This window comes from Xyrauchen texanus, chromosome 25 (assembly GCF_025860055.1).
Source record: "Xyrauchen texanus isolate HMW12.3.18 chromosome 25, RBS_HiC_50CHRs, whole genome shotgun sequence".
In the NCBI taxonomy this organism is placed as follows: domain Eukaryota; kingdom Metazoa; phylum Chordata; class Actinopteri; order Cypriniformes; family Catostomidae; genus Xyrauchen; species Xyrauchen texanus.
In genome coordinates this window covers 1,597,354-1,623,049 of record NC_068300.1, presented here as the reverse complement: position 1 = coordinate 1,623,049, position 25,696 = coordinate 1,597,354, and the positions used below count along the sequence as shown (strand labels likewise).

At 41.9% G+C, this 25,696-nt stretch overlaps 2 protein-coding genes across 3 annotated transcripts in view; both read right to left on the bottom strand.

Annotated features, from left to right (window-relative positions):
* The window catches only part of LOC127618626 (zinc finger protein 383-like), a 101,918-nt gene that overhangs the window by 65,338 nt on the left and 10,884 nt on the right, over window positions 1-25,696 (bottom strand). The window lies entirely within an intron of this gene.
* LOC127618921 (gastrula zinc finger protein XlCGF71.1-like) lies at window positions 18,058-24,856 on the bottom strand. The gene is made up of 3 exons (XM_052091624.1): window positions 24,790-24,856; window positions 24,235-24,681; window positions 18,058-18,083 (listed from the first exon to the last, which is right to left on the bottom strand). The coding sequence occupies exons 1-3, from the start codon at window positions 24,854-24,856 to the stop codon at window positions 18,058-18,060; spliced, it is 540 nt and encodes a 179-aa protein (XP_051947584.1).

The window sequence follows — 25,696 nt, the reverse complement described above, 5'->3', positions numbered from 1 at the left end:
GTAGGAGTCGGATTTGGAAAACTCACCTGGAGGTAGAACAGGCTGTGAGTTATGCAAGAGAATGTGGTTAGGTGTAAGAGCTTCCAGGTCGAAAGGGTCAGAGGATGCAGTGGTGATTGGGCGGTTGTTAAGAATTGCCTCAACTTCACAAAACAATGTCTGGAGACCTTCATCGTCTACAACTTGTTGGTGTAAAAGGGAATTTAAGATCCATCTTGCAGACCTGATTAGTCTCTCCCACACGCCACCGTGGTGAGATGCCCTTGGTGGGTTGAAACTCCAGTCGATTCCCCTTTGGAGCATGGCACTTTGAATCCTACTGCTGTTCAGATTGGTAAAAGCCTTTTTGAGCTCTCTGCATGCACCTACGAGATTGGTACCGTTGTCAGACCAGATCCGTTTTACCTGGCCCCTCCTACATATGAATCTTCTTAAAGCATGGATACAAGAGTCAGTGTCCAGGGAGCTGGCCATTTCAAGGTGAATGGCTCTGCATGACATACATGTAAAAAGTACACCATATCTTTTGATAAAATGTCTTCCTCTTTTTGTTTCTATTGGGCCAAAATAGTCCATTCCCACATTTGTGAACGGTGGGAGATCTGGTTGAATTCTTTCTTTTGGCAAATTAGCCATCTTTTGTTCCTCAGTTTTGCCTTTCAAGCGTCTGCATGTCACACATTTAGAAATTATTTTTCTTGCTGCTGTGTTGCCACTGATGATCCAATACTTCTTACGCAACTGGGCGAGAATATAATTTCTTCCACAATGCCCATACCTCTCGTGAATGTGGCGTAGTAACAAATTGGAGGTGTGGGAGTGTTTCGGAAGAATGATGGGATGCTTCATGCTTTCGGACATTGTCGCCCTTGACAGTCGTCCTCCTACTCTCAATAATCCATCCTTTATCACTGGGTCTAGTTTGTAGAAGGTACTCTTTTTTTTGAACATTGTGTGGAGTAATTTGTAGCTTTTCAAATTCATTTGGGAAAGCTTGCCTTTGAGTGTAGGATACAATTTATTTTTCTGCTCTCCCGAGATCTTTCATAGACAAGAACTGACCACCAAGTGTTGATCTAAAGATATGCAGCTGAGAAGCCAGTTTTTGATGTCTAGAATGAGTACAGACATCAGTGGAAAGTTCCTTCCTTTTAGCAGCGAGTGCTAACAGGCTGTCTCCAAGCTTTTGATACCAAGCAACAGCTTTAAGCAATCTGGTCCAATCTGAGAAGTAAGAAAGAAGCTTTTGGGTAGGATTCTGTTCATTTTGAGTGACCATGTTACACACAATGGTAAAACCTTCGACCTGTGGGTCATCTTGTCTAAGTGACATTTGTTTATATCCTTCAGTTGGCCAACTGTGATCTGGTTGCCAGAGGAATTCAGGGCCACATATCCATCTTTTATTTTCCAGAAACATTGGTACACTCAGCCCCCTGGATGCATCATCTGCCGGATTGTCCTTACTGGACACATACCTCCATTGTTGGGTGCTGGTATTTTCTCTAACGAATGATACTCTGTTGGCAACATAAGTGTGGAATCTTGCACTGTCATTGGCTATGTATTTTAACACTGCTTGACTATCTGTCCAAAACAGTGAATTTTTTAATGGCAGCTGCAGTTTTGACCGAAGCATCTTGTCTACTTTGACAGACAACACAGCAGCTGCCAACTCAAGTCGTGGTATAGTCAACTGCTTTAGAGGGGAAACTCTTGCCTTTCCAATCATGAAAGATACATGAACGTTACCTTGCTCATTGGTCAAGAATCTTTAGCAAATTTACAGATCATCTACATACTGTATCAATGTGCTATGTAGTCTAAGATCTCCCAAATCTGTTTTCAAAACTTGATTGAATACATGTGGTGAATGTTTAAATCCCTGGGGCACTCTGGTGTATCTATACTGTTTATCTTGATAGGTGGATGAAAAAGTTGTCTGCTTTCCTCTGCTAGATGCTGAAAAATGCAGAGCACAGTTCAATGAAAGTAAAATAATTGGCATCAGGAGGAACATTAGTCAACAGTGTATGTGGATTTCAAACCTCTGCAGGCATGTCTTTTACTACCTCATTTACTGCTCTCAAGTCATCTCTAAGCACTATTTTGATTTGTCTGCCTTAGCAACTGGCAATATGGGTGTGTTACAATGGCTTACTGTCTCAATAAATACCCCAGCTTTGATCTGGCCCTCAATAGTCTTTTTAATCCCTTCTACAGCCTCATGTTTAAATGGATATTGTTTCTTTCATGGTAACTGTGCTCCTGGTCTGAGTTCAATTCTGACTCAGTTTACAGATTTCACTAAACGTCTGTATGATCTTGAGACCACAATTCAATTGGTACTCGTTTTCCCATTTCTAACATCAATTCAACTGTTTCTGAACCCACCTTCTTTTCCTTTTTTCTTCCATCTTTTCCTTTCTGCTCTCTTCACCATTGGTCCCAAGTCTTTTGCTTATAAGGTAACATGTTCATCTGAAATTGGTACTTGAAACCATTTTTCAAAGAAACTACATTTCTCAATTTGTAGTGCTGCTCCTACTGGTCCTACAATTATGTGTCTTGAACTCAATGGAAATCCTTGTCCTTTTGAAACCATTTTTGAGTCCTGACCATAATCATATATTATGGTATAATCGAATTCAGTTCTTTAGCTGTTCTTTAATGTGTTTTCCCAATTTGCTGATAGTTTCTTCTACATCTTTCCCTAAACCTCCTAACCAATATATGTTTGCTTGTGTCTTTTATGCTAACTGGAGCCGTCATTGGAATTAGCTGCTCAAGAATCCTGCTGTCTTAACATATTTTCCAGACTTCGGGAGGTGAGAGGCATAATTTGAATTTATACACGAGAACATTGCTACAATATCTAGCATAACTGGTGTTGTCTTGCCGTCTATATTAAACCTCTGGTGTCTGAGGGTATTTTGGGCCCTGGAGAAGTTTTGACATGCCTTGACATTTGTGCTTTTTTCAGTTGCTTAAAAACACATTAAAGTCTGATAACACTGTACGTGTTTGCCTGCAGCCATATCACCCTGCAGCTATTGCTTGGTTGCCCACTAAAGCTAAGCAGGATTGAGCCTGGCCAGTACCTGGATGGGAGACCTCCTGGGGAAAACCATGGTTGCTGCTGGAAGTGGTATTAGGGAGGCCAGTAGGGGGTGCTCACCCTATGGTCTCTGTGGGTCCTAATGCCCCAGTATAGTGATGGGGACACTATACTGTAAAAAAGCACCGTCTTTCGGATGGGATGTTAAACCGAGGTCCTGACTCTCTGTGGTCATTAAAAATCTCTAGGGCACTTCTCGTAAAGAGTAGGGGTGTAACCCCGGTGTCCTAGCCAAATTCCCCCCATTGGCCCCTATCTATCATGGCCTCCTAATAATCTCCATCCCTGAATTGGCTACATCACTCTACCATCTCCTCTCCACCAATAGGTGGTGGGCGTTCTGGCGCACTATGGCTGCCGTCGCATCATCCAAGTGGATGCTGCACACTGGTGGTGGTTGAGGAGATTCCCCCTATACCATGTGGAGCGCTTTGCGTTAAAGCTGGACTTCTAGAAAAGTGCTATATAAATGTAAGTTGTTGTTGTTGTTGTTGTTGTTGTTGTTCGTATTTTTGAGAAAATAAAGTTTATGCATGGTTTTTGAAAAAACTATTTTAAGTCATTGAAATAAGGCCAAAACATACTAAACATTTGTCCCCAAGTTTGAGAACTAGATCTTTTAGCCTAGAGTTTTTGCTACAAAATTATGTGAAAACCATCCTGATCACTCATTCATACAAAACAATATAGTAATAGTTTAGTGCTAAAAAGGTCATATGCGAGGAGGCGTGAACTATAATGAATATGGATGTATTTCACACCTGAGGAGACAAAAGACCCTCCCCTGGGCCTATCACTGAGGAATGTGACAGAAAGAGAATGAATGTGAGGAGACTTCATGATCAAAATCTGACTATACATTTTCTTTACATAAAGGCTTTACTTAATTTTAGACCTACACTACCATTTAAAAGAAGTCTCTTCTGCTAACCAAGACTGCATTTATTTGATCCAAAATACAGAACATTGATATTTTAAACTATTTTTACAATTTAAAAGAACAGTTTTCTATTTATATATATATATTGTAAAATGCAATTTGTGATCAAGCTGATTTTCAGCATCATTACTGCAGACTTCAGTGTCACATGATACTTCAGAAATCATTATGAGATGGTGATTTTCTAATATGGGGATATTTAAAGTGCATTTTACTCATTTACACCTGAACCCATATTTGCAAGCACAAGCTTTGTTGATGATAATGAGGCAGCATAAACACTAGTTAAAATATAATCTAAACATTCATATTATTTTTATATCATATTAAATATCATATTTATATCATACAGCATACAATTTAAATACCTGCTTTAGCCAAAACAGCATTTACATGTAACTAAAACCTGCTTATTAGGACATATTTCAAATATCAGTACCCTGAATCCTGGCTGCAAGTCTGGAAACAGTCCCACTAGTAAAATATGCACATGTTAATATAAAATAGCATGTTAACTAATTAAAACTAAATGACTTACTCGTCTGAAATTGTGTCCTCGGCTGGATCAAGTCTCTCTTCAAAATACAGACGTTCATCAGTGTCCTGCTCTTCTTTTGAGGAAAATTGTAACTCTTCATCACTATCCAGGAGTTTTCTCACTTGTGTCTCGTGCTGTCTTTCAAACGCTCAGAAACATTTACGAACTTGTTGTTATTAAGACAAAGTCGGGGGCGTTTACCATTTGCATTGACCGCCTCAGCACATTAGCATATGAATGGCATGTTCTGCTGGTGGGTGGGATCACATTAGAGATAAATTAGCTGAGCCAGGAAAACTGTATATCGCTTTGTTTCATACAGATTACATTACAGGGGAATATTTGTTTTGAAATTTGAATTGTTTAGACATTTTAAGCTTTCTTTAGACATATGTTTCATGTTTGTGTGATAAGTATTTGCGGAGTTTCGGTTCATTTTTGTGACGTGTTTCAAATATAAGCTCGCAAACACAGAGACTGCTCAACAAGGTAGTGTTGTTATTGTGAGTGTACACAAATAAAAGTAGACCCTTTATAGTATCTAATGATGTCTTATGCCCCAAAATGACAGAGAATTTTATGTTGTTTCCGCTGGGTTAACCTGCAGCATATGCTCTTGGTCAGCATCAGATGAGATCACAAGAAGCTGACCCCTCACCGTAGGATCTCTGGGCAGCCCTGATGTGGTCCACACAACAGGTTGACTGGACCTGGCGCTTGAGCTTGTTATTCTTGCTGCCATGGATTATTGCCTGGACTTGGTGGTTGATCATTTGCCATGGATTAGTAGGGCAGTCTCTTCTGTTATGTATGGGCTGATTGCATCCCCAGCATATTCCTGGTGGGCCATTAGTGCTCTGCTGGCCAATGTTTTATCTTCCTCTTCCCCCTTGTTGTTGTCTGTTCCAGTTCCTATTGTTTGATTGTTTTGGTTTTAGGCAGATTACAGTTTGTGCAGGTGGCTGTGATGCATTTACAGCTGTTGTCATTGCATTCTGGACAACAGGTGCAGGTGGCACTATTGTTGTTTGAGCAGCATGTACAGGCATGTTCACAGGATCAATTACTGCTGATTGCTCATATTTATTGTCCTTTATTGTAGCTTGAATCTCCCCATGCCAGTTAGTTCTTCCAGTTGTAGTTGTGTCAGCTTTCTCTGATGCTCTCTCACTTGATTTGCATGGCATTATCTATGGCATTTCTGAATAAATTTGTCATCACTGGATCTCCTTCTTAGTTTCTTTCCAGCTCCTGTTTCCATCCTCTCAGTTGTCTCTGAATGTACAGTACTGTGCATAAGTTTTAGGCATTTGTGAAAAATGTTGCATAATGTGGATGTCTTCAAAAATAATGACATAAATATTTTTAATTTATCAATTATTGTCATACAAAGTCCAGTAAACAAAAAAAGCTAAATCAATATTTGGTTTAGCACCAATTCTCCAAGGTACACCTGGACACAGTTTTATTTTGTTTTTGTTTTTTGGCAGATATAATGTTCCAAGCTTTGCCACAGGTCTTCTATCTATTTAGGATATCTCAATTGCTTCGGTCTCTTTTTGTAATCTCAAACTGACACAATGTTCAGTGGGGCTTTTATCTTTTCTATTTGCAAAAGTAATGTTTGTGAGTCTAACATTTATATTTTCTATTAGCACACTAAAGAAGCAGATATAAATAACCATCTTAAAACAAATGCTTTTGTGAAACATCTTGTGTGCCAAAGACTTTTGCACAGTACTGTAAGTGGTAGGATATTCTGTTTCAACTATTTGTTCTCCTTTCAGGGATTTTGGGTCTATCCATGTTGGGCTTTCTTAATGCTGACCATATGTCAGCGTGATATCTGTCAAATGGGAACCCGTCCATTCTTGGATTCTCATTTGCTTGTCTTAGATGCACCTTTCCAAGGACCTCATTCATCTTGGAACACTCCAAGCATTTAGCTAGTAGGGCTTTGATGTCTCCAATAGCCAGCAACTTGCCCATTGTTTCTTGCACCATTCTGATCTATTTTCCAGCTCCCACATGGATATCTGGAAGGCAGGCTATTAGTCCGTCAAGATCTTGATTATCCCATGGCACATGCGGTCCTTGTGTTCTCTTGATCAAATTTGGAGACTGTGCTTGGTATTCAATGGAGAGATGCATGCTACTTGGATATACACTGGGTGGATGGATGTTGCTTAGACATTCACTGGGTAGATGCAGATCATTTCAATCTGCCCCCTCCACTTCTTTTCCAGTATGGTTCTTCTTTTGGCACATCCTCAAAGAGTTGTTTGCCTGAAACATGTTTGTATTCTGTCATAGGGCTGTTTGATTGCGTTCTTCCCTTTGAAATGGCTCATGCCCAATTAGGCTGCTTTAGTTAGGTCTGCCGGAACCAGAAACATTTATCAGAATAATTTCTCATAACTCTGCATTAAACTGAATAGCATCTAACACTAGCATTATTCTATTAGTTTCACTGTCTTCTTGTGTTTCCCTGGATTCATATCCTGGACTCAAGATGGCGCCGAGTATGGCTGCTGCGTTGCGAGCTCCGTTACAACACTGCGGTTTATTGTTTGTTTTGTTTACAGTTCTTTATTATTTTGTCTTGGATGTTGTCTGTCTTATTGTTTACGACAGACAAACGCTTTTGGACATTGGTTCTACAATTACACATCGAAAACCAGACTTCAAATTCCTTAATGCCGACCCGCTGTTTACAAACACGCCGGCGGAGCCCTTTGTCTGGGCTGCTCGGCCGCGGAAACGCAGAAGGAAAAGAGGAAAACGAGCCGGCGTTCTCATCGGAGTAAGACGTCGTGCAAATCGACCCCCGCTACCCAGTATACTACTGGCAAATGTTCAGTCTCTGGACAACAACTCTGCGAGCTGAGAGCACGGATCTCTTTCCAACGAGAGACGAGAGATTGCTGTGTTATCTGCCTTACAGAAACCTGGCTGGCTGCGGAGATTCCAGACTCGGCCATCGAAATCACGGGCTTTTCCGTGCACCGAGCGGACAGAGCGAAAGACCTCTCTGGTAAAAGCAGAGGTGGTGGTGTGTGTTTTATGATCAACAAATCATGGTGTGATCAGAGGAACGTACATTTCATCAAGTCTCTCTGCTCTCCTTTCTGCTATCCTGATCTCCTGCTGATCTCTTTCTGCTCTCCTGAAAAAAATAAAAATAAAAAATATTTACATTTCTTGTTGCACTTAAATCTGTTTTGTATACTATTATGATGATAGTGAAACTTTGTAATATGGCACTTTTTGTACCACTGTCTCCCTAAGATGATTCGCTGATGTTCTTCCTCTTTTGTAAGTCGCTTTGGATAAAAGCGTCTGCCAAATGAATAAATGTAAAATGTAAATGTGATCTGGAATATCTCATGCTTCTGTGTCGACCATTCTGGCTGCCGAGGGAATTCACAGTGGTCATCATCACAGCTGTGTACATCCCCCCACAAGCCGACACAGACCGGGCACTCAGGGAACTGTATGGGAGTATAAGTGAGCAGGAAACCGCGCACCCTGAGGCTGCATTCATTGTTGCCGGGGACTTTAACAAATAGAATAAAGTCTCCGCCATGAACACCGCTGCATCTCTCCCGGACGAACTTAATACATTTTATGCTCGTTTCGAGGACTACACCACCGCCCTCGCGGACAGAGCACTCGCGGCTGACGCTACAGAGGCTGATTCACTCTCCGTCTCTGTTGTGGATGTAACCCGATCCTTCCGACGGGTGAACATCCGTAAAGCTGTGGATCCAGACGGCATTCCGGGCCGCATCATCAGAGCGTGCACGAATCAACTGGCTGGTGTTTTTACGGACGTTTTCAATCTGTCCCTCTCCCTGTCTGTAGTCCCCACATGCTTTAAAACATCAACCATTGTGCCTGTACCAAAGCAAGCCACAATCACTTGCTTAAATGACTGGCGTCCTGTTGCTCTGACCCCCATCATAAGCAAATGCTTCGAGAGGTTAATCAGAGATCACATCTGCTCTGTTCTGCCCCCCTCTTTGGACCCATTATATATATATATATATTTCATATACTCCTTACTTATTGTATTACATATTGTGTATTCTATATTGTATTGTATATTGTGTGTATTGTATATAATTATTGTGTTGTGTAAGTATGTTGTTTATTGTAATTGGTATATGTCTCGTCACTGTCATGACTGCTATGTTGCTCGGAACTGCACACAAGAATTGCACCTACTGTTGCACTTGTGTACATGGTAGTGTGACAATAAAGTTATTTGATTTGATTTGATTTTGATTTGATTTGAGGATACCAGAGCTGGCCGGATCCAGCTCCATTCATGCTTGGTGTTGGCCTCCATTGCAAGTTTAATCAAAGGATGACAGTCTGCAGAGAACATACGTATGCTTCATATAATACAGTTAACCAAGGATACTTCTTGCCCCTACCACCTTAAATATCCATGTGCTGTAGTATCGCTAGATGCAGTGAAGGCATTTGACAAGGTGTGATGGCTTCACTTCACAAATTTGGTTTTGGAAAATGTTTCATTATTTGGATTAAAATGCTTTACAACTCCACCATGGCATCAGTAATAACTAACGGCTATATATCCATTACATCTACCAATCAATTTAAGTAACACCAAGGGACTAGACAAGGATGCCCTTTATGTCCTATGCTGTTTGCCCTGTTCATAGAACCCCTGGCTGCTTCCATTAGACAAAATTCCAATATATGTGGCTTGCAAACCAAGTCATATTACCATAAAATAAGTCTGTATGCTGCCGATATATTATTGTTCGTAACTAAACCATCAACATGTTTTCCAGTTATTTGTAATCTCATTAACTCTTATGGTTCGGTATCTTCTTATTCCATCAACTGATCTAAATCTGAGATTCTTCCATTAACCAAAAACAACTGGGATGCTGAGGTCAATAATCTCCCGTTTAATAATACATCTACTTCTATTAAATATCTTGGAATCCATATCTCACCCAACCAGGATTAATTGTTTAGACTCAATTTCACACCAATCTTTCACAAAATTCAAGATGATATAAAGAGATGGAATAAACTCCCAATCTCAATAATAGGCAGAATATCAGCTGTTAAAATAAACGTACTATCAAAAATCAGTGATCTTTTCTCCATGACTGCTGTACTGACAACACCAGGCTGGTTTTCATCTCTCAATTCTATAACATTCAGATTATATTGGAAAGGAAAAAAAAAAGAATTAGTGAGAAACCCAAACAGCTAGGGGGACTCAATGCACCAAACTGGTATAATAATTTGTATCCACTCACATACTGTACATTAGACAATGGCTCAACAAGACATAATCCCATGGTTAGATTTAGAACAATCTATATAAAAAATTGTAGCCTTAGAAAACATACTGTTTATCGACAAAGAAACAACTAAAATATCAAACAATGAATACAACTCTAACAGTTTGGTGGAAGGTCATAAAATACAAATGTTAATAACTTCTCTTGCCATAACCCACTTAATTTCCAAAAAAATACATAAACGTAAACCCTCTGAAATGTTCAAAGTTACTGCAATCTCAAGATAATAGATTATCAGTGCCTACAGCTAAATGGAACAAAGATTAAATGTATGATATTCAGATGAAGACTACAAAACATTGTGCAGTAATATATTTTATATGACACTTAACACTAAGACACAGCTAATACAGAACAAAATTTCTCACAGAACCACTTGTAAATTACATAAAAAATGATATGCAGACAGCAGTGCATGCAAAGCCTGTCTGGCACCCAACGATAACTACCCTCATGCCCTTTGGCTCGTCCTAATATACAAATATTTTGGTTGAAGGTCATGAGTAGACTTGCAGAGATTGTCAACTGTTTACCCCTCTGTTAGTCTCCTGGGTGACACATCTGATATAGAAAAGGCTAGCCACATTAAATCAGGGCCGCCAGGAAGGGTGTGGCCAAGGGGCAACTGCCACATCCATATGAAGACCTAAGCGACAAGCCATACTGCTTGAGAGTGGTGGCTTTACTTCTCTATCATACGCAGCATGCATAGTCATGTTGAATCTCTGCCCTGAAATCCCGTGGAGAACAAACAAAGTGGCTGTGTTGCTTATGTATACGGGCTATCCTCTGGTCGGTAAAGATTTCACAGTGGCACGAACCAACCGTACAATGGTAAATTTGTGAATATTATTGTAACGTAGTTCAATGGAAAGGAGGCGGCAAGAACCGGCTTGTCAATATAAATAATATTTTAATTTTAAACAAAAGACGAACACACACAAATGACGGACATGTCCGTAAATTATCTCTCTCTCATCGCACAACCATCTCCCATCGGCCTTTATCCCTCTCGGAGGCTTAATTGGCCTGATAAGGGACCGGGTATGTATAATCACAACCCGGCCCCGCCCTCCGCCCTGCCACAATTATGTTCAGAGTTTTTATAAAATTTCATCAGTCAATGCTTTGCCTTATTATGTTTTAACTTACCTTTTGTTGCAGCTGACAGTAATAGATTATGTTCAGACATAGATCAGACTAGCTAACCAGCTAGAAAAGTTTTTTGGCTCGCTTGCAACCTATGCTATCTTTTCATCATATTCAAAATTACTTATTTATTAGGACTGAGTGATGAAAAGAAGAGCTGAAGGACAGGAAAAGGGAGCTATTTTGAAGTTCCTGAAGAGGTTAGTGACAACAATCTAGCTAATGTTAGAAATAATTGCTAACCTACATGTGTTACCTAACTGACACTGAGTTCTCTAAACTACTCCTCTCCAACCACCCCACCACCTGTTTTCTTGACCCCATTCCATCACACCCTCTACAGGCCATCTCTCCGTCCATCCTTTCTGCACTTACACACATAATTAACACATCTCTTCTCGCAGGCACTTTTCCCACTACATTTAAGCAGGCTCGAGTAACCCCGCTGATGAAAAAACCTGCACTTAACTCCACACAGATAGAACACTACAGACCAGTCTCTCTCATCCCATTCATGGCAAAAAACACTTGAAAGGGCAGTTTTCAATCAGATCTCTGCCTATCTCTCACAGAACAAGCTGCTGGATGACAATCAGTTAGGCTTCAAAAGTGGACACTCCACTGAGACTGCCCTGTTGTCTGTCACGGAGTCGCTGAGACTCCAGATCATCCGTTCTGATTCTGCTAGACCTTTCTGCAGCCTTTGATACAGTCAACCATCAGATCCTACTCTCCACGGTCTCTAAACTGGGCATCACCGGAACTGTGCTTTGATGGTTCAACTCCTATCTCTCAGATAGGTCCTTCAAGGTAGTCTGGAGAGGGGAGGTATCCAAGCCACATCAGTTACTTACTGGGGTACCTCAGGGATCTGTGCTTGGGCCACTTCTCTTCTCCATATACACAACGTCATCCAGTCACATGGTTTCTCTTACCACTGCTACACTGATGACATGCAACTCTACTTGTCTTTCCAGCCCGAAGACACCACGGTGACCGCTCAAATTGCTGAATGCCTGGTAGATATCCCAGTCTGGATGAAAGAACATCACTTAAAACTCAACCCAGCCAAGTACGAACTCCTTGTCTTTCCAGCCAACCCTGCTGTTGAACACAACATCACAGTGCAGCTGGGTCCAACTACAGTGTAACCTTCCAAAACTGTCAGAATTCAAGTGGGTAACCACTAGCTAAATTTCACAGACCACATCTCAAAGACTGCAAGATCATGTAGATTTAAACTCTACAATATCAGGAAGATCCTCTCTTTACATGCCACACAACTGCTTGTTCAGTCACTTGTCATAACTAGACTGGACTTCTGTAATGCTCTCATTGCAGGCCTTCCTGCATGTGCTATTAGACGTACTAAATTCAAGGCCATGATGCTGGCTTACAAGCATTACAGTCACTGGGTCTGCTCCAGCATACCTAAAAAATATTTATGCAGAGCTACATTCCCAACAGAAGCCTGCGGTCGGCTAAGGAACGTCGCCTTGTTGTACCAAAACAAAGAGGCACCAAAACACTTTCCCAAACTATCAGTTTCATCATACCACATTGGTGGAATGACCTTCCCAGCTCAATCCATGAAGCTGACTCACTCTCTCTTCAAAAAATGGCTAAAAACACATCTTATCCAAGAACACTTAACAAGTCACTGTTTTGTATACTATTCTGATGATAGTGAATCTTTGTAGTATGGCACTTTTCATACCACTGTCTCCTTAAGATGATTCACTTATGTTTTCCTCTTTTGTAAGTCGCTTTGGATAAAAGCATCTGCCAAATGAATAAATGTAAATGTAATGTGTAATTTCATATGGCTGAATGACTTGTGCAGGCAGCCATACTATATAAGCTGTAACGTTAGCTAATAAAGATTTGTTAATTGATGTAAAATGAGTCACACATTTTTTGTATTGAATTATTGAATGCTTCCATAATTTGTAGGCAAGCAGTTACCCCTGACAGGGCAGATGAAGAACAGGACTCCTCAGTGCAAGATGGTCAGGATCATGATGATGCAAGGTTAGTGTAAAATTGGAAGCCAAATTGGTTGATTCAGTTGATCATCACACTTTAAAGCAAAACAAAGTTGTAGTGCAGATAAACAAATATTATTTGTTGTTCCAGGGAGAACACAGAAGGCAGAGTAGACAGTAAGGCCAGCTTAGAAGATTCAGGCATTAAAATGGAGCCTTACCAACCCTCAGATATGTCTTCATTAAGACAGAAAGGAAAAAGTTAATTTCAAGATGAGATGTTCAAAACATGGAACTGGCTGGATTGGTCCCCTCAGACAGGACAAGTTTTTTGCCACATTTGCAAGATGGCATACAAGTTAAACATGATAAATATAACCAGGTTTGGTTCTGATGCTTTTATCACAAAAGGGTTTGCTAACTGGAAGAATGGGCCAGCAAGGTTCAGAAATCATGAGTGCTCACCAGGTCATAGATATGCCACAGTTAAGTGGCTGCACTACACAAGGAAACCTTCTGTAATAGTGCAACTTCAGTCCTCTATAGCTAAAGAACAGGCAAGTGCAAGAGAGGCTTTTGTCAAAGTAATGGAGACTTATCCAATTTCTGTCTGAATGGCTCACGAGAGCATTCTCGTGAGCCATTCATGAAATCACAGACCTGAGCCAGGCTGGTCACTGTATTCATCTGTTTAGATTTGTCTAATCTTATTTGGTGGTGGTGGCGTAGTGGGCTAAAGCACTGCACTGCTAAGCAGAAGGTTGTTGGTTCGATCCCCAAAATCCTTGAGGGGATTGTCCCTGTAATAAGTGCACTGTAAGTCACTTTGGATAAAAGCACCATTGTGTCCTTGAGCAAGGCACTTAACTCCAGGTTGCTCCGGGGGGATTGTCCCTGTAACAAGTGCACTGTAAGTCACTTTGGATAAAAGCGTCTGCCAAATGCATAAATGTAAATGTGTTTGCCGGTTCCTGAGCACCAGTTATCTGCCTCAGCTGAGAGATAATTTTCCAGTTTACGTAGGCTTAAAAACTACCTCCGCACCACCACATCAGCGCAATGACTGAACAGCATCACAGTGCTGCACACACACCAGGAGAGATGTGCTGGATTAGACCTCAAGAAAATAGGCAATCTCTTTATAATGAAGTGTCAGATGGAAGTGCATATTTGGAATATTGTAATTCACAGGTTCTCAAATATTTATCACCCATGATATACATAAATATAAATATACACCTGAATATCACCAAAGGGTGATAAATTACAAATCACATTGCTGCCCCCTCTGCTCTCTCTCCTCCTCCTCCACCTTCAACAGCTCAGGCACAATACAAATACACAATATTTATATGTAAATATATAACAAATACCATGAGAACAAAGAATGCAACTGTATGAGTTTGATATCATTTAAAAGGGCTCTGTGTGACTGGAATAATGGTCTCTTTCCCATGTCGGTAAAAATAATGGTGACAAAGTTATAAGGTCTTTGCCAAATACTGCATCATTCTGGAGGTCTATCCCCCTCATTGGCCTACAATTTAAATTATATCCTGTATGTTAATAAAGTTAAACCCCAGGAAGTCAAGAACCCATTCACCCCAGATTGTCACTGCTCAAAGGATAATACCATTTGGTACATAATGATTTCTGTCAGGATATTTAAGGAAGGTTGGCAAGGAACTCGGGGAGTATGTAGTCAGATGTCATCTTGGTTACTGATGTAAACTCTGTTCCCTTATGGAGGGAATGAGACGTTGTGTCAATGTAGTGACAATAGGGGTTCAATCCTGAGGGCCCCAATCAATTTTGCTTAAAATAGAAAAGGCTATTGAGAATTGGCAAGTGGAATTTGCATGCCACTCTCCACCCAAACGGGTATAAAAGGAGATTGCATGCACCACTCATTCAGATTTATGCAGAGGAGCTGATAGAGTATCCCGGCCATGTTCAGCACTGCAGCAGGAGGGACACAAAATCTCGTTCCCTCAATCAGGGTACAGAGGTTACATCAGTAACCAAGACGCTCCCTGTCTGTCACTCACTCGATGTTGTTTCAATGTAGTGACACTAGGGGTTCCTATAGGAAAAGCCGCAAGCGCTGAACCATGTCACGAGGTACGGAAGAGTGGACACGGGCAAGCTGAGATTGGTATGCAAGAGAAATGGCATCCACAATCCGTGCTGATCTCGGCCTGCTCCAGGGGCTCAAAGGGGGCTCTCTCTAGGGAAGGTAGGACCACGGAGAGATCCCAGGAGGGAATCAGCTGCGGTCTATGAGGATTCAACCTCCTTGTGCCCTTGAGGAACCTGCTGATCAGGTCACGCTGTCGTGAGGGCCTCCTGTACAGTGTGTCATGGTAAGCTTCTATGGCAGCCACGTACACTTTCATGGTAGAGGGAGACAGCAGTCTCTCCAGCCCTTCCTGAAGGAAAGACAGCACAGACCCGATGGCGCATCTCTGTGGGTCTTCCCCATGGGAAGAAAAACAGACAGCACAGACCCGAAGGCGCATCTCTGTGGGTCTTCCCCATGGGAAGAAAAACAGTTAGCAAAAAAATGCCACTTCAAGGCATACAGCTGCCCCGTAGAGGGGGCTCTGGTCTGAGTGATCAGGTTTACCACTACTAGACCAGCTAGGTCTTCCGCGTCCCATTCAGGAGCCAGATGTGGAGATTCCAGAGGTCCGGACACAGGTGCTGGAGCGTGCCCTGCCCCTGAGTGAGAAGGTCCTGCCTCAGGGGTATGTGCCAGGGAGGTGCTACTACCAAGACATCAGATCCAAAAACCAAGTCCAGTTGGGCCAGAACGGCGCAACGAACAGGAATTGCTGCTAGTCCTCCCTGAGTCGTATGACTTTGCTCACTGAAGGAGATGCCCCCGAGGCCAGCTGTGTCTCAAGGTACCCATGCCTTGGGGAGCCTCGGACAGGGGGTACCAAAGGGAGCAGTGAGAGAACTTTTGGGAGGCAAACAGGTCTACCTGTGCCTCCACGAATCTCTCCCAAATCTGCTGGACTATGTGGGGGTGGAATCCCCACTCCCCACGGAGCATTACCTGCTGTGAGAGCATGTCTGCTGCATGGTTGAGGACGCCTGGAAGGTGAGTGGCTTGCAGCGACTTAAAGTTGGCAACATGCGACATGAGAGTACGCCGCCTTGGCAGTTTATGTACACTATGGTCACTGTGTTATTGGTCCGTACCAACACAAGCTTGCCCTGAATCAAAGGCAGAAGGCTCCACAGGGCCAGCAATATCGCCAGCAACTCTAAGCAGTTGATGCCCTGTCCATAGCCCCGAGACTGCCTGCCTGTCGAACACGGCACCCCAGCCCTAGGGTGACTGTCCAGGTGACTGTCATGACCACGACGTGCCTTGAGATCTGCTCTAAGGGAACACCGGCCCATAGAAACGCCATGTCTGACCAAAGGCTGAAAGTCTGATGGCAATGTGGCTTGATGGTCACACGCCAGGTGCCGTGGCACCATGCACACCTCGGGACTAGAGTCTGTTTAGAAGACTAGAGTCGGTGCTGAAGTGGTCTCATGTGCATCATAGACAAAGTGAAGGTCTTCAGGCAGGTCAGCACTGACTGAGCACATTTGGTCGTAAGACGTGCCTTGAGTGAACTCCATACCGAGAAAAGAGTTCCTCTGCACAGGGGAGAGCTTGCTCTTCTCCTAGCTGACCTGAAGCCCAAGTCGGTCGAGGTGCTGAAGCACAAGGTCCCTGTACACACACAATAGATCTTGTGAATGAGCTAGGATTAACCAGTCATAAAGATAATTGAGAATGTGAATGTCCTTCTCCCTCAGCGGGAACAGGGAAGCCTCTGTGACCTTGGTAAAGACACAAGGGGATGGGGACAGGGACAGACCGAAGTGGAGGACCTTGTACTGGTACACTCCAAAGAAAGGATCTGTGTCGAGGAAGATCATTATATGAAAGTAAGTGTCCTTCAGGTCGATGGCCGCAAACCAATCCTGATGCCATACTGATGGATGTGTAAGACTTTGTACAATGTATGCAGGTCCAAGATTGGGCGTGACCATCCCCCACTCTTATATAATACTTACCATGCACTGGCCCAGGGGCGATTGTGGGGCTGGAGAGTTCACTCGGGCCAGACCGGTCATAGTCAGTCACCTCATCCCTGGGTGGCCCGTGCCATGGCCGCGTTCTTGGGAACAGCTAACGGGCAGGTGGATCCAGCATCCCATGTGAGGATCTTCTCTAAGGCTGGCATACGGGCTCCACTGGTATGGGAGCCAGGGCCGGCACCGCAGGGAAATAGCTCTTTGCGAGAAGCAGATGGGGCGCGGGACTTCGGAAGGCAGCCAAGTCGTGCCATGGCAAGATGTGGTTAATTGCCTCTGTCTGCTTCCAAATCGTCGAGAACTGAAGGGCAAAATCCTCAACGGTGTCACCAAAAAGCCAAACAAAGGTTTGTTAGGATGGACAAGCCTGCAAAGCCTGTACGGGCAGAAAAAGGTGCCTTCCATGACTTCATTAGCTCCTCGTGCACTTCCGAGAAGAAAGGCACCGGGGCCGGAACCCAGAAACCAGTCATCCAGCTGCAAACGTTCAGGGCAGGGTGGAGGGTTCCACTTCAGCCCCATGTTCGCAGCCGCCAAGGCAAGCACTGCTGCCATCTCAGTGTCCAACTCATCCTGTGCTCTACCGCCTGTGGTCGGGAGCTCAGATGATTTGTACTCTTCCGATAGCAGAAGCCCACCATCCAATGCTGCGATTGAAAGCTCATCCTCATTGCATGCCGCGAACGACACATTAAATCTGCCCGAATGCGGACCGTCTGTATCACTCGACAGCTCTTCTGGATCGAATGAGCATGCTGGGGGACGGGAGGTCTGCAGGGGTTGAGCCATATACACATCCAGATTGGCCACGGTGCTTGCCAATCCGGTCGGCTGAGTGTCAGCACAGGACAGAGCGGGTTGGGGAGTCGCCGCGGTGGTTAGGACAAATCAGAGTAATCAAGAACTTAAAAAGATTAAATAAAAAAGAATGTTCAGAAATCAATTAGAGCTTAAATTCAAACTCAAAATTAGAGGTTCGATTTAAATTGATTTCAGATTAATATAAAGTGCAAATGAATAATAAGTGTTTTTCTTCAGTGCTCAGAAAAGACAGAACAATGCTGAAACCTTCAGCCATTTTATTGGAATTTGACATCGGACCAATAGTTTGGCCCTTTTTACAAAGCAAAGACTTTATTCACGCCACCAGACTAAAGTGTTGACATATGAGATATATTAAGTTTATATGGGAAATGTTGTATATTTTTAAATTAATAATACACTTATGACTAAATTAACTATTTAAAAGTAAGTTTTTAATTCATAACAACATAAGTAAAAAACAATAGTTGTTAAACTCCAGATATACTTGCATAGATGCTTTCCTCTGTTGCTTTCTGTGTATTCTTCACAATTTAAAGGCAGCTCTTACATTCACACAGACAGAATCATCACAGACGTTTTGAAATTTTATGATGAAATCAGAAGAGAAAAAAAAACATTAAAACATTTGGAGCTTCTGAATGAGAGAAGATTATGGTACCTGTTTTCATGTGTACTCGGTCACACATCAGACTCGCCACTGTATAGAAATTAATCATGGATAAAATATATGTACATGTCTGTGAAAGTTACATTTTCAGATTGGTGGACACTTTCTGTAAACAAACAGCAAACTTTTCATGGTTTTTGGGTGTTTTTCCATTCACTGCCATAGCTTCATCGATGGTAAATGTTTCTCAATAAATACATGGGCTCCATTCACATGACAGCTCAATGTAGGCCAAATCTGATATTTTCACTCACATGTGACACAGACCTGTTAACTGGATGACAATGTGAACAATCGAAAGCTCTTTGAACCTGACATTTTCAAATCTGATCTGGGCCACTTTGACTAAGTTCAATTCCAATTTATTGATCATAACATTTTTTGCCAGAACTGAAAAAGTGTATGCAATCAAGGAGTCCTAAAAACCTGACTCAGTTACATCAGTTCTGTCTGGAGGAACGGGACAAAATTCCAGCAACTTATTGTGAGAAGCTTGTGGAACGATACCCAAAACATTTGACACAAGTTAAACAATGTAAAGGCAATGCTACCAAATACTAACAAAGTGTATGTAAATTTCTGACTTCAACTGTATATATAAATTTGTCTTAAAATCTGGTTAGACCGTCACCTAAGGGTGTATGAACACTTTGCAGGTCTGGTTTGATTAAAATGAACTGGTGTGATTGCTCTGTTAGTGCGGTACATTTAAACAAGTGAGAACGCTGCCATCCGAACCTTAGTGCGCACCAAACAAGCTGATCGAGTCTGCATGAATAGTGGGTTTCGGTTCGCTTCCAAACTCTGGTGTGGTTCGACTGATATATGAATGCAGCATGGACCAAAGGCATCTAAACGGACCAATAACAGGAAGTAATTTGCCTAATACTGACCTCAAGTATACCTGGATCTTCTCAAAATAGGAGCTATGTTGCCCATTACAGTTCGGGACAGGCGTCGGAACCGCCCGTCAGCTGTACTTGGCAGCATATCTTCGTTTGTGTGTGCAACGGAGGGATTCCTGGCAATGTTTTGACTCCTTTACACATTTTATAAGCTCTTTGTTTGTTCTCATCAGGTAAAAATATCACCATATACATATATAAATTTAACGAGCACATTTAGCCCAGCAGCCAGCATTGTTTTGGATGTTCTGCAAGTTCCGTCGCAAAATACACGTCATAAAAGCGGTCCAATCAGGTTGTGACATTCTCCTGATGCTTTTTGTTTTGTATCTTTAGGTTCAGTGTTAAAAATGCCAGTGTGAACGCTAAGCGAACCAGGACTAAATATATCATTTTCTGATTTCTGATGTGAACACACTAAGTTACAATAATGAACAAACACAATCTGTTTTAACTAGGAACACACAAATTATTGTATCGTTCTTGTACATATTGAATACATCATTCGACTATTGAAAGTGTAGGTTGGAAAAAGTATGTAAACTCCAAGACTAATGATGTCAACAAAAGCTAATTAGACTTCGACAAATGTTCTATAAATGGAGATTAGTACTGTGGCTACTCTCCCTAGAAGTGGCCGTCCAGCCAAGATGACTCAAAGGGCACACTGCAGAAAGCTTAGTGAGGTAAAAAAGAACCCTAGGATGACAGCTAAAGACTTCAAAGAATCATTGGAACTGGTAAACATCTTGGTTCATGAGTCTTCTATATGGAAAACATTAAACTGGCTCAGTGTCCATGGCAGAAGACCACGAAGAAGCTGCTGCTTTCCAACAAAAACATTATTACACTTCGCAAGTTTGCCGAAGACCACCTTGACACTCCACAACATTACTGGGAAAATGTTTTGTTGACTGATGAAACGAAGGTTGAATTGTTTGGAAAGAACACACATCACTATGTATGGTGTAAAAGGGCGCCACATACCAGCATGAAAACATCCCAACAGTGAATTACGGTGGAGGGAACATCATGATTTGGGGCTGCTTTGATGACTTGGGGCCTGGACCGCTTGCCATCATTGAGGGAAAAATTAATTCCCAAGTTTATCAAGATGTCCTACAGGATAATGTCAGGGTGGCTGTGTGGCAGCTGAAGATCAGTAGAAGTTGGGTGATGCAGCAGGACAATGACCGTAAACATTTAATCCACTACAGAATGGCTTCAAAGGTAAAGCGATCTATCTACAGGAGTCTGCAGTTGCATGTGTTTATTTCATTGTTTTACTTTGTTGAAGAGTGGTATTCAATGGTAGACTTGTGTTTTATGTTTACTGACTTGAACTTGCGTCACTTAAATGTGTGTTGGTGTGTGTGTGCTATATTGTTTAGACTTGTCCAAGGACATGCACTGCTAGATTTATAGTTGGTTATCCAGTGTGTGTAAAACTATCGTTGTTGTTTTTTTAGAAGTCGCGTTTGTTCCTGTGCTTGTCACCTCACGTGACCCTTAGTTTTGTTGTGCCAAGTAGCATTAGGGCATGACCAGCTTTTTCCTTGAGTAAGGCACTTAACTCCAGGTTGCTCCGGGGGATTGTCCCTGTAATAAGTGCACTGTAAGTTGCTTTAGATAAAAGTGTCTGCCAAATGCATAAATGTAAATGTAAAATAAATGTTGTCATCTATCGCCCTCCTGGTCAGCTAACAAACTTTCTTGAGGAGTTGAATGTCCTACTGTCCTCTTTACTGGAGGATGGTAGGCCCCTTGTGGTTCTTGGTGATTTCAACATACACCAAGACAAGCCCCAGGCCACTGAACTGAATGCTTTTCTGACCTCATTTGACTTGGAAAGACTATACACCACAGCAACTCACAGATCGGGCAACCATCTGGACTTAATTTTTACACGTAACTGTATCAACTCAAATATTCTTGTTACTCCTTTACATGTCTCTGATCACTATTTTGTTCAGTTCAACATGACTCTCCCATCTACATTAAAATAGACTCCACCTTTGGTTTCCTTTCGCCGTAACCTCCATTCTCTTTCACCCTCTCACCTTTCCACTGCTGTCTCTACCTCTCTTCCAACACAAAATGTATTTTATATGTTTGATGTAAACACTGCCACAGACACACTAAGCTCTACTTTAACAACCGGTTTAGACAACATCTGTCCTATCTACTCTAGGCCAGCACGTACTACACCCAGCCCTTGGCAGTCTGTTGTCCTTCTTGAACATCGGACTAATCTCAGGGCAGCTGAGAGGATATGGCGGAAATTTTAAAATCAAGCAGATCTAGGTAAATATCAGTCTCTGCTGACAACTTTATCTGATAAAGTTAAATCTGCAAAAACCTACTATTACCAGAACAGGATCAACATATCCACAGACACTCGCAGCTTGTTAAGAATTCAACACACTTCTTTGCCCGCCACCACCTGACACATCACTGACAGCAGATTAATTCACCACATTTTTTACTAATAAGGTCACAACCATCAGCATTCTCAGCACCACACCCCTTTAAAAACACTTATTTCCTGTATGCAACTCTTCTGTCTCTATATTCTCTCCTCTGACTGACACTGAGGTCTCTAATCTCCTCCTATCCAACCACCCCACCACCAGTTCCCTTGACCCCATTCCATCACACCTTCTCCAGGCCATCTCTTCGTTCATCCTACCTGCACTCACACACATAATCAATATGTTTCTCGCTACATTTAATCAGGTTCATGTAACCAAATAAACACTACAGACCAGTCTCTCTCATCCCATTCATGGCAAAAACACTTGAAAGGGCAGTATTCAGTTATCTCTCACAGAACAAGCTGCTGAATGACAATCAGTCAGGCTTCAAAAGTGGACATGTCACTGAGCCCTGCTGCAGGCAAAAGCTGAATCCAGATCATCCGTCCTGATTCTGCTTGACCTTTCTGCAGCCTCTGACACAGTCAACTATCAGATCTTACTCTCCATCCTCTTCTCGCTGGGTATCACAATAAATGTGCTTGACTGGTTTAATTAATCTCTCAGGTAGGTCCTTCAAGGTAGCTTGGAGAGGTGAGGTATCCAAGCCACATTAGCTACTAACTGGGGTACCTCGGTGTTCAGTGCTTGGGCCACTTCTCTTCTCTATATATACACACAAACGACATCACTGGGACCCATCATTCAGTAACATGGTTTCTCTTACCACTGCTACTCCGGTGACATAAAACTCTACTTGTCTTTCCAGCCTAACGACACTACAGTGACTGCTCAAATCGCTGCCTGCCTGGCAGACATCTCGGCCTGGGTGAAGGAACACCACCTGCAACTCAACCCAGCCAAGACCAAACTCCTTGTCTTTCCAGCCAACCCTGCTGTTGAACACAACATCACCGTGCAGCTGGGTACAACTACATTATCGCCTTCCAAAATAGTCAGAAATCTAGGGCTAACCATCGATAACAAGTTAAATTTCACAGACCACATCCTCTCTGAACATCAACTGTTTGTTCAGTCACTTGTCATAACTAGACTGGACCACTGTAACTCTCTCATTGCAGGCCTCCCTGCATGTGCAATTAGATCTCTGCAAATGATCTAGAATGCAGCAGCACATCTGGTCATTAATGAACCAAAGAGAGCACATGTTAAACCACTCTTTTCTCTCTCTCCACTGGCTGCCTTTTGATGCACGTATTCAATTCAAGGCTCTGATGCTGCATACAAAACAGTCCCTGGATCTGCTCCAGCATACCTAAAATAATTTCTGCTGAACTACACACCCACCAGAACGTCGCCTTGTCGTACCAACACAAAGAGGCACCAAAACATTTTCCCGGACTTTCAGTTTCATCATAACATGTTGGTGGAATGACCTTCCCAACTCCATCCGTGAAGCTGACTCACTCTCTGTCTTCAAAAAACTACTTAAAACATCTTTTCCATGAGCACTTATCCAATCAGAAAAAAATTAATTAAAAAAATAGTTTCACTTTAATCTGTTTTGAATACTATTCTGATGCTAGTGAAACTTTGTATTATGGCACTTTTCGTACTCTGAGCAGAAAATCAGATTTGAGCAACATTCAGCTGCAGTGTGAACTTAGCCAAAGTCTTTTTTTTGTGTGTGTTCTTTGTTAAAATCTTTGATGAAGCTGCTCTATTGGAAGTAATTCCATCTGTAGGTTTTTCCTGAATTTCTGAACAATTTACTTGATATCACCTGAAGAAAATGTTTGCTAACAGTGACTAGTGATATATCAGTTGATTTTGCCATTTTGCAATTATCGTCATTGGCCAATAACCATGTTCGCTTGACCGATGAACGGCAGTGTTAACTTCCCTTGTTTTTGTTTCACTAAAGAAATTTTGTGTACATGCTGTTGTTAAAATGTATTCCATATATTGGTATTTATGTCAGCCATTGGCCAACCTGCTCTACAGTTTATTGGAATCGGCCATTGATAAAACCCATATTAGTCAACCACTAACTCTGACTATTTGGGCAATAATCTTTTACTTGCATTGTTGAAACTTTTCCCACATGAATAGCAGTCGTATGTTTTTTTCCAGAATGGACCCTCTCGTGTTTTTTCAGGTAATTTGACTCAGTGAAACTCTTTTCACAGTGTGAGCACTTGTAAGGTTTTTCTCCAGTATGACTTCTCTCGTGTCTTTTCAGGTTTTGTGACCGATTAAATCTCTTTTCACAGTGTGAGCACTTGTAAGGTTTTTCTTCAGTATGAATTATCTCGTGCATTTTCAGGTTTTGTGACTGAGCGAAACTCTTTTTACAGTGTGAGCACTTGTAAGGTTTCTCTCCAGAATGAATTCTTTGGTGCGGTTTCAAATCAGCGACTCTAGTAAAGGTCTTCCCACATTCAATGCACATATGAACTGCGGAAAAGGTATGAATTTTCTGGTGCTCTTTCAAATAGGACAGGTGTGCAAAACATTTCCCACAAAAAGAACACTTGTAAGGCTTCTCATTTGTGTGAGTTTTCAGGTGTTTTCTTAGGTCTGAATCCTCAACAAATGCTTTACAACAGTTATCATATTCAAATGGCTTTTCTCTGCTACAGTGATGTCGGACATGCTTTTTGAGAGAAACTGCATATGCAAAACATTTTCCACACTGATGGCACGTGAAAGGCTTTTCTCCAGTGTGACTTCTCATGTGTGAATCAAGTTTGCTTTTAACTCTGAAACCTTTCTCACACTGATGGCATGTGTAAGGTCTCTCTCCAGTGTGAATCCTCATGTGTACATTAAGGCTGCTTTTCATGGTGAAACCTTTCCCACACTGATGGCACGTGAAAGGTTTCTCTCCTGTGTGAATTCTCATGTGTACATTAAGATTTTTTTTACATGCAAAATTCTTTTCACACTGAGAGCAGGTAAAAGATTTCTTTGCTGCTCTTCTTTGAGGATTGTTTGTTGATTTTTCTCCAGTTGTGAAATCGTGATGTTTCTTCTCTGCTTCATTCAGCTCTAGATGTACCCCTTTCACTTCCATCAGCTCTACAAGGAAGTAAATTAACAAAAATCAGTTCACAGGACAAATGTATTTATTTGTGATTTTTGCTGTGCAAGGTCCATAGATTCATACTAGGGGTGTCAATCAGCTGTCATATAAAATTATTATATCGAAATTACATGACATGCCCAGTGGCCTGTTGCACAAAGCTAGTTGAACAAACTCTGATTTTCAGAGTAAGTTTCAGGTTGAGAAAACCAGATGGAGCCAAACCGGTTCAGCGATCTCAAGAAGCTCGGTACAAACATTCTGTGAACTCAGATTTTGATCACAAGTTCTTTGTTAACACTGAAGCTTGTGCACATGAATGAGTGATGTTTGCTACAAACATCCAATGGGTGAAGCTTGGAGAGATTGAAAGTGATTTACTTCTCGCGAGACATTCAGCATAATTTACATCTCCACTGAAGATCAAGAGATAATTATGAAAATATGTAGAATTTTTTTGCATCAGCATCGGTTTGCAATCTGTTACCCAAAATAAAACCTGCTCCGGAGCAGGTTAGCCATGTGGCTTAAGTTGATATGGTGATGAACACAGGTAAAAACTGACCCAACTTCTTCAGCCTATCTGGGTAGCTACTGAAA

What these genes read in the sequence shown, in the direction of transcription:
- LOC127618921 (XM_052091624.1), bottom strand. Translation starts at nt 24,856, where the DNA reads ATGAAAAGCAGCCTTAATGTACACATGAGGATTCACACTGGAGAGAGA. An exon ending in ACCTTACACATGCCATCAGT is followed by an intron (nt 24,682 to 24,789) that starts GTGAGAAAGGTT and finishes TTGCATATGCAG; the next exon opens with TTTCTCTCAAAAAGCATGTC. An exon ending in CCTGAAAAGACACGAGAGAA is followed by an intron (nt 18,084 to 24,234) that starts GTCATACTGGAG and finishes AATCTTTTTAAG; the next exon opens with TTCTTGATTACTCTGATTTG.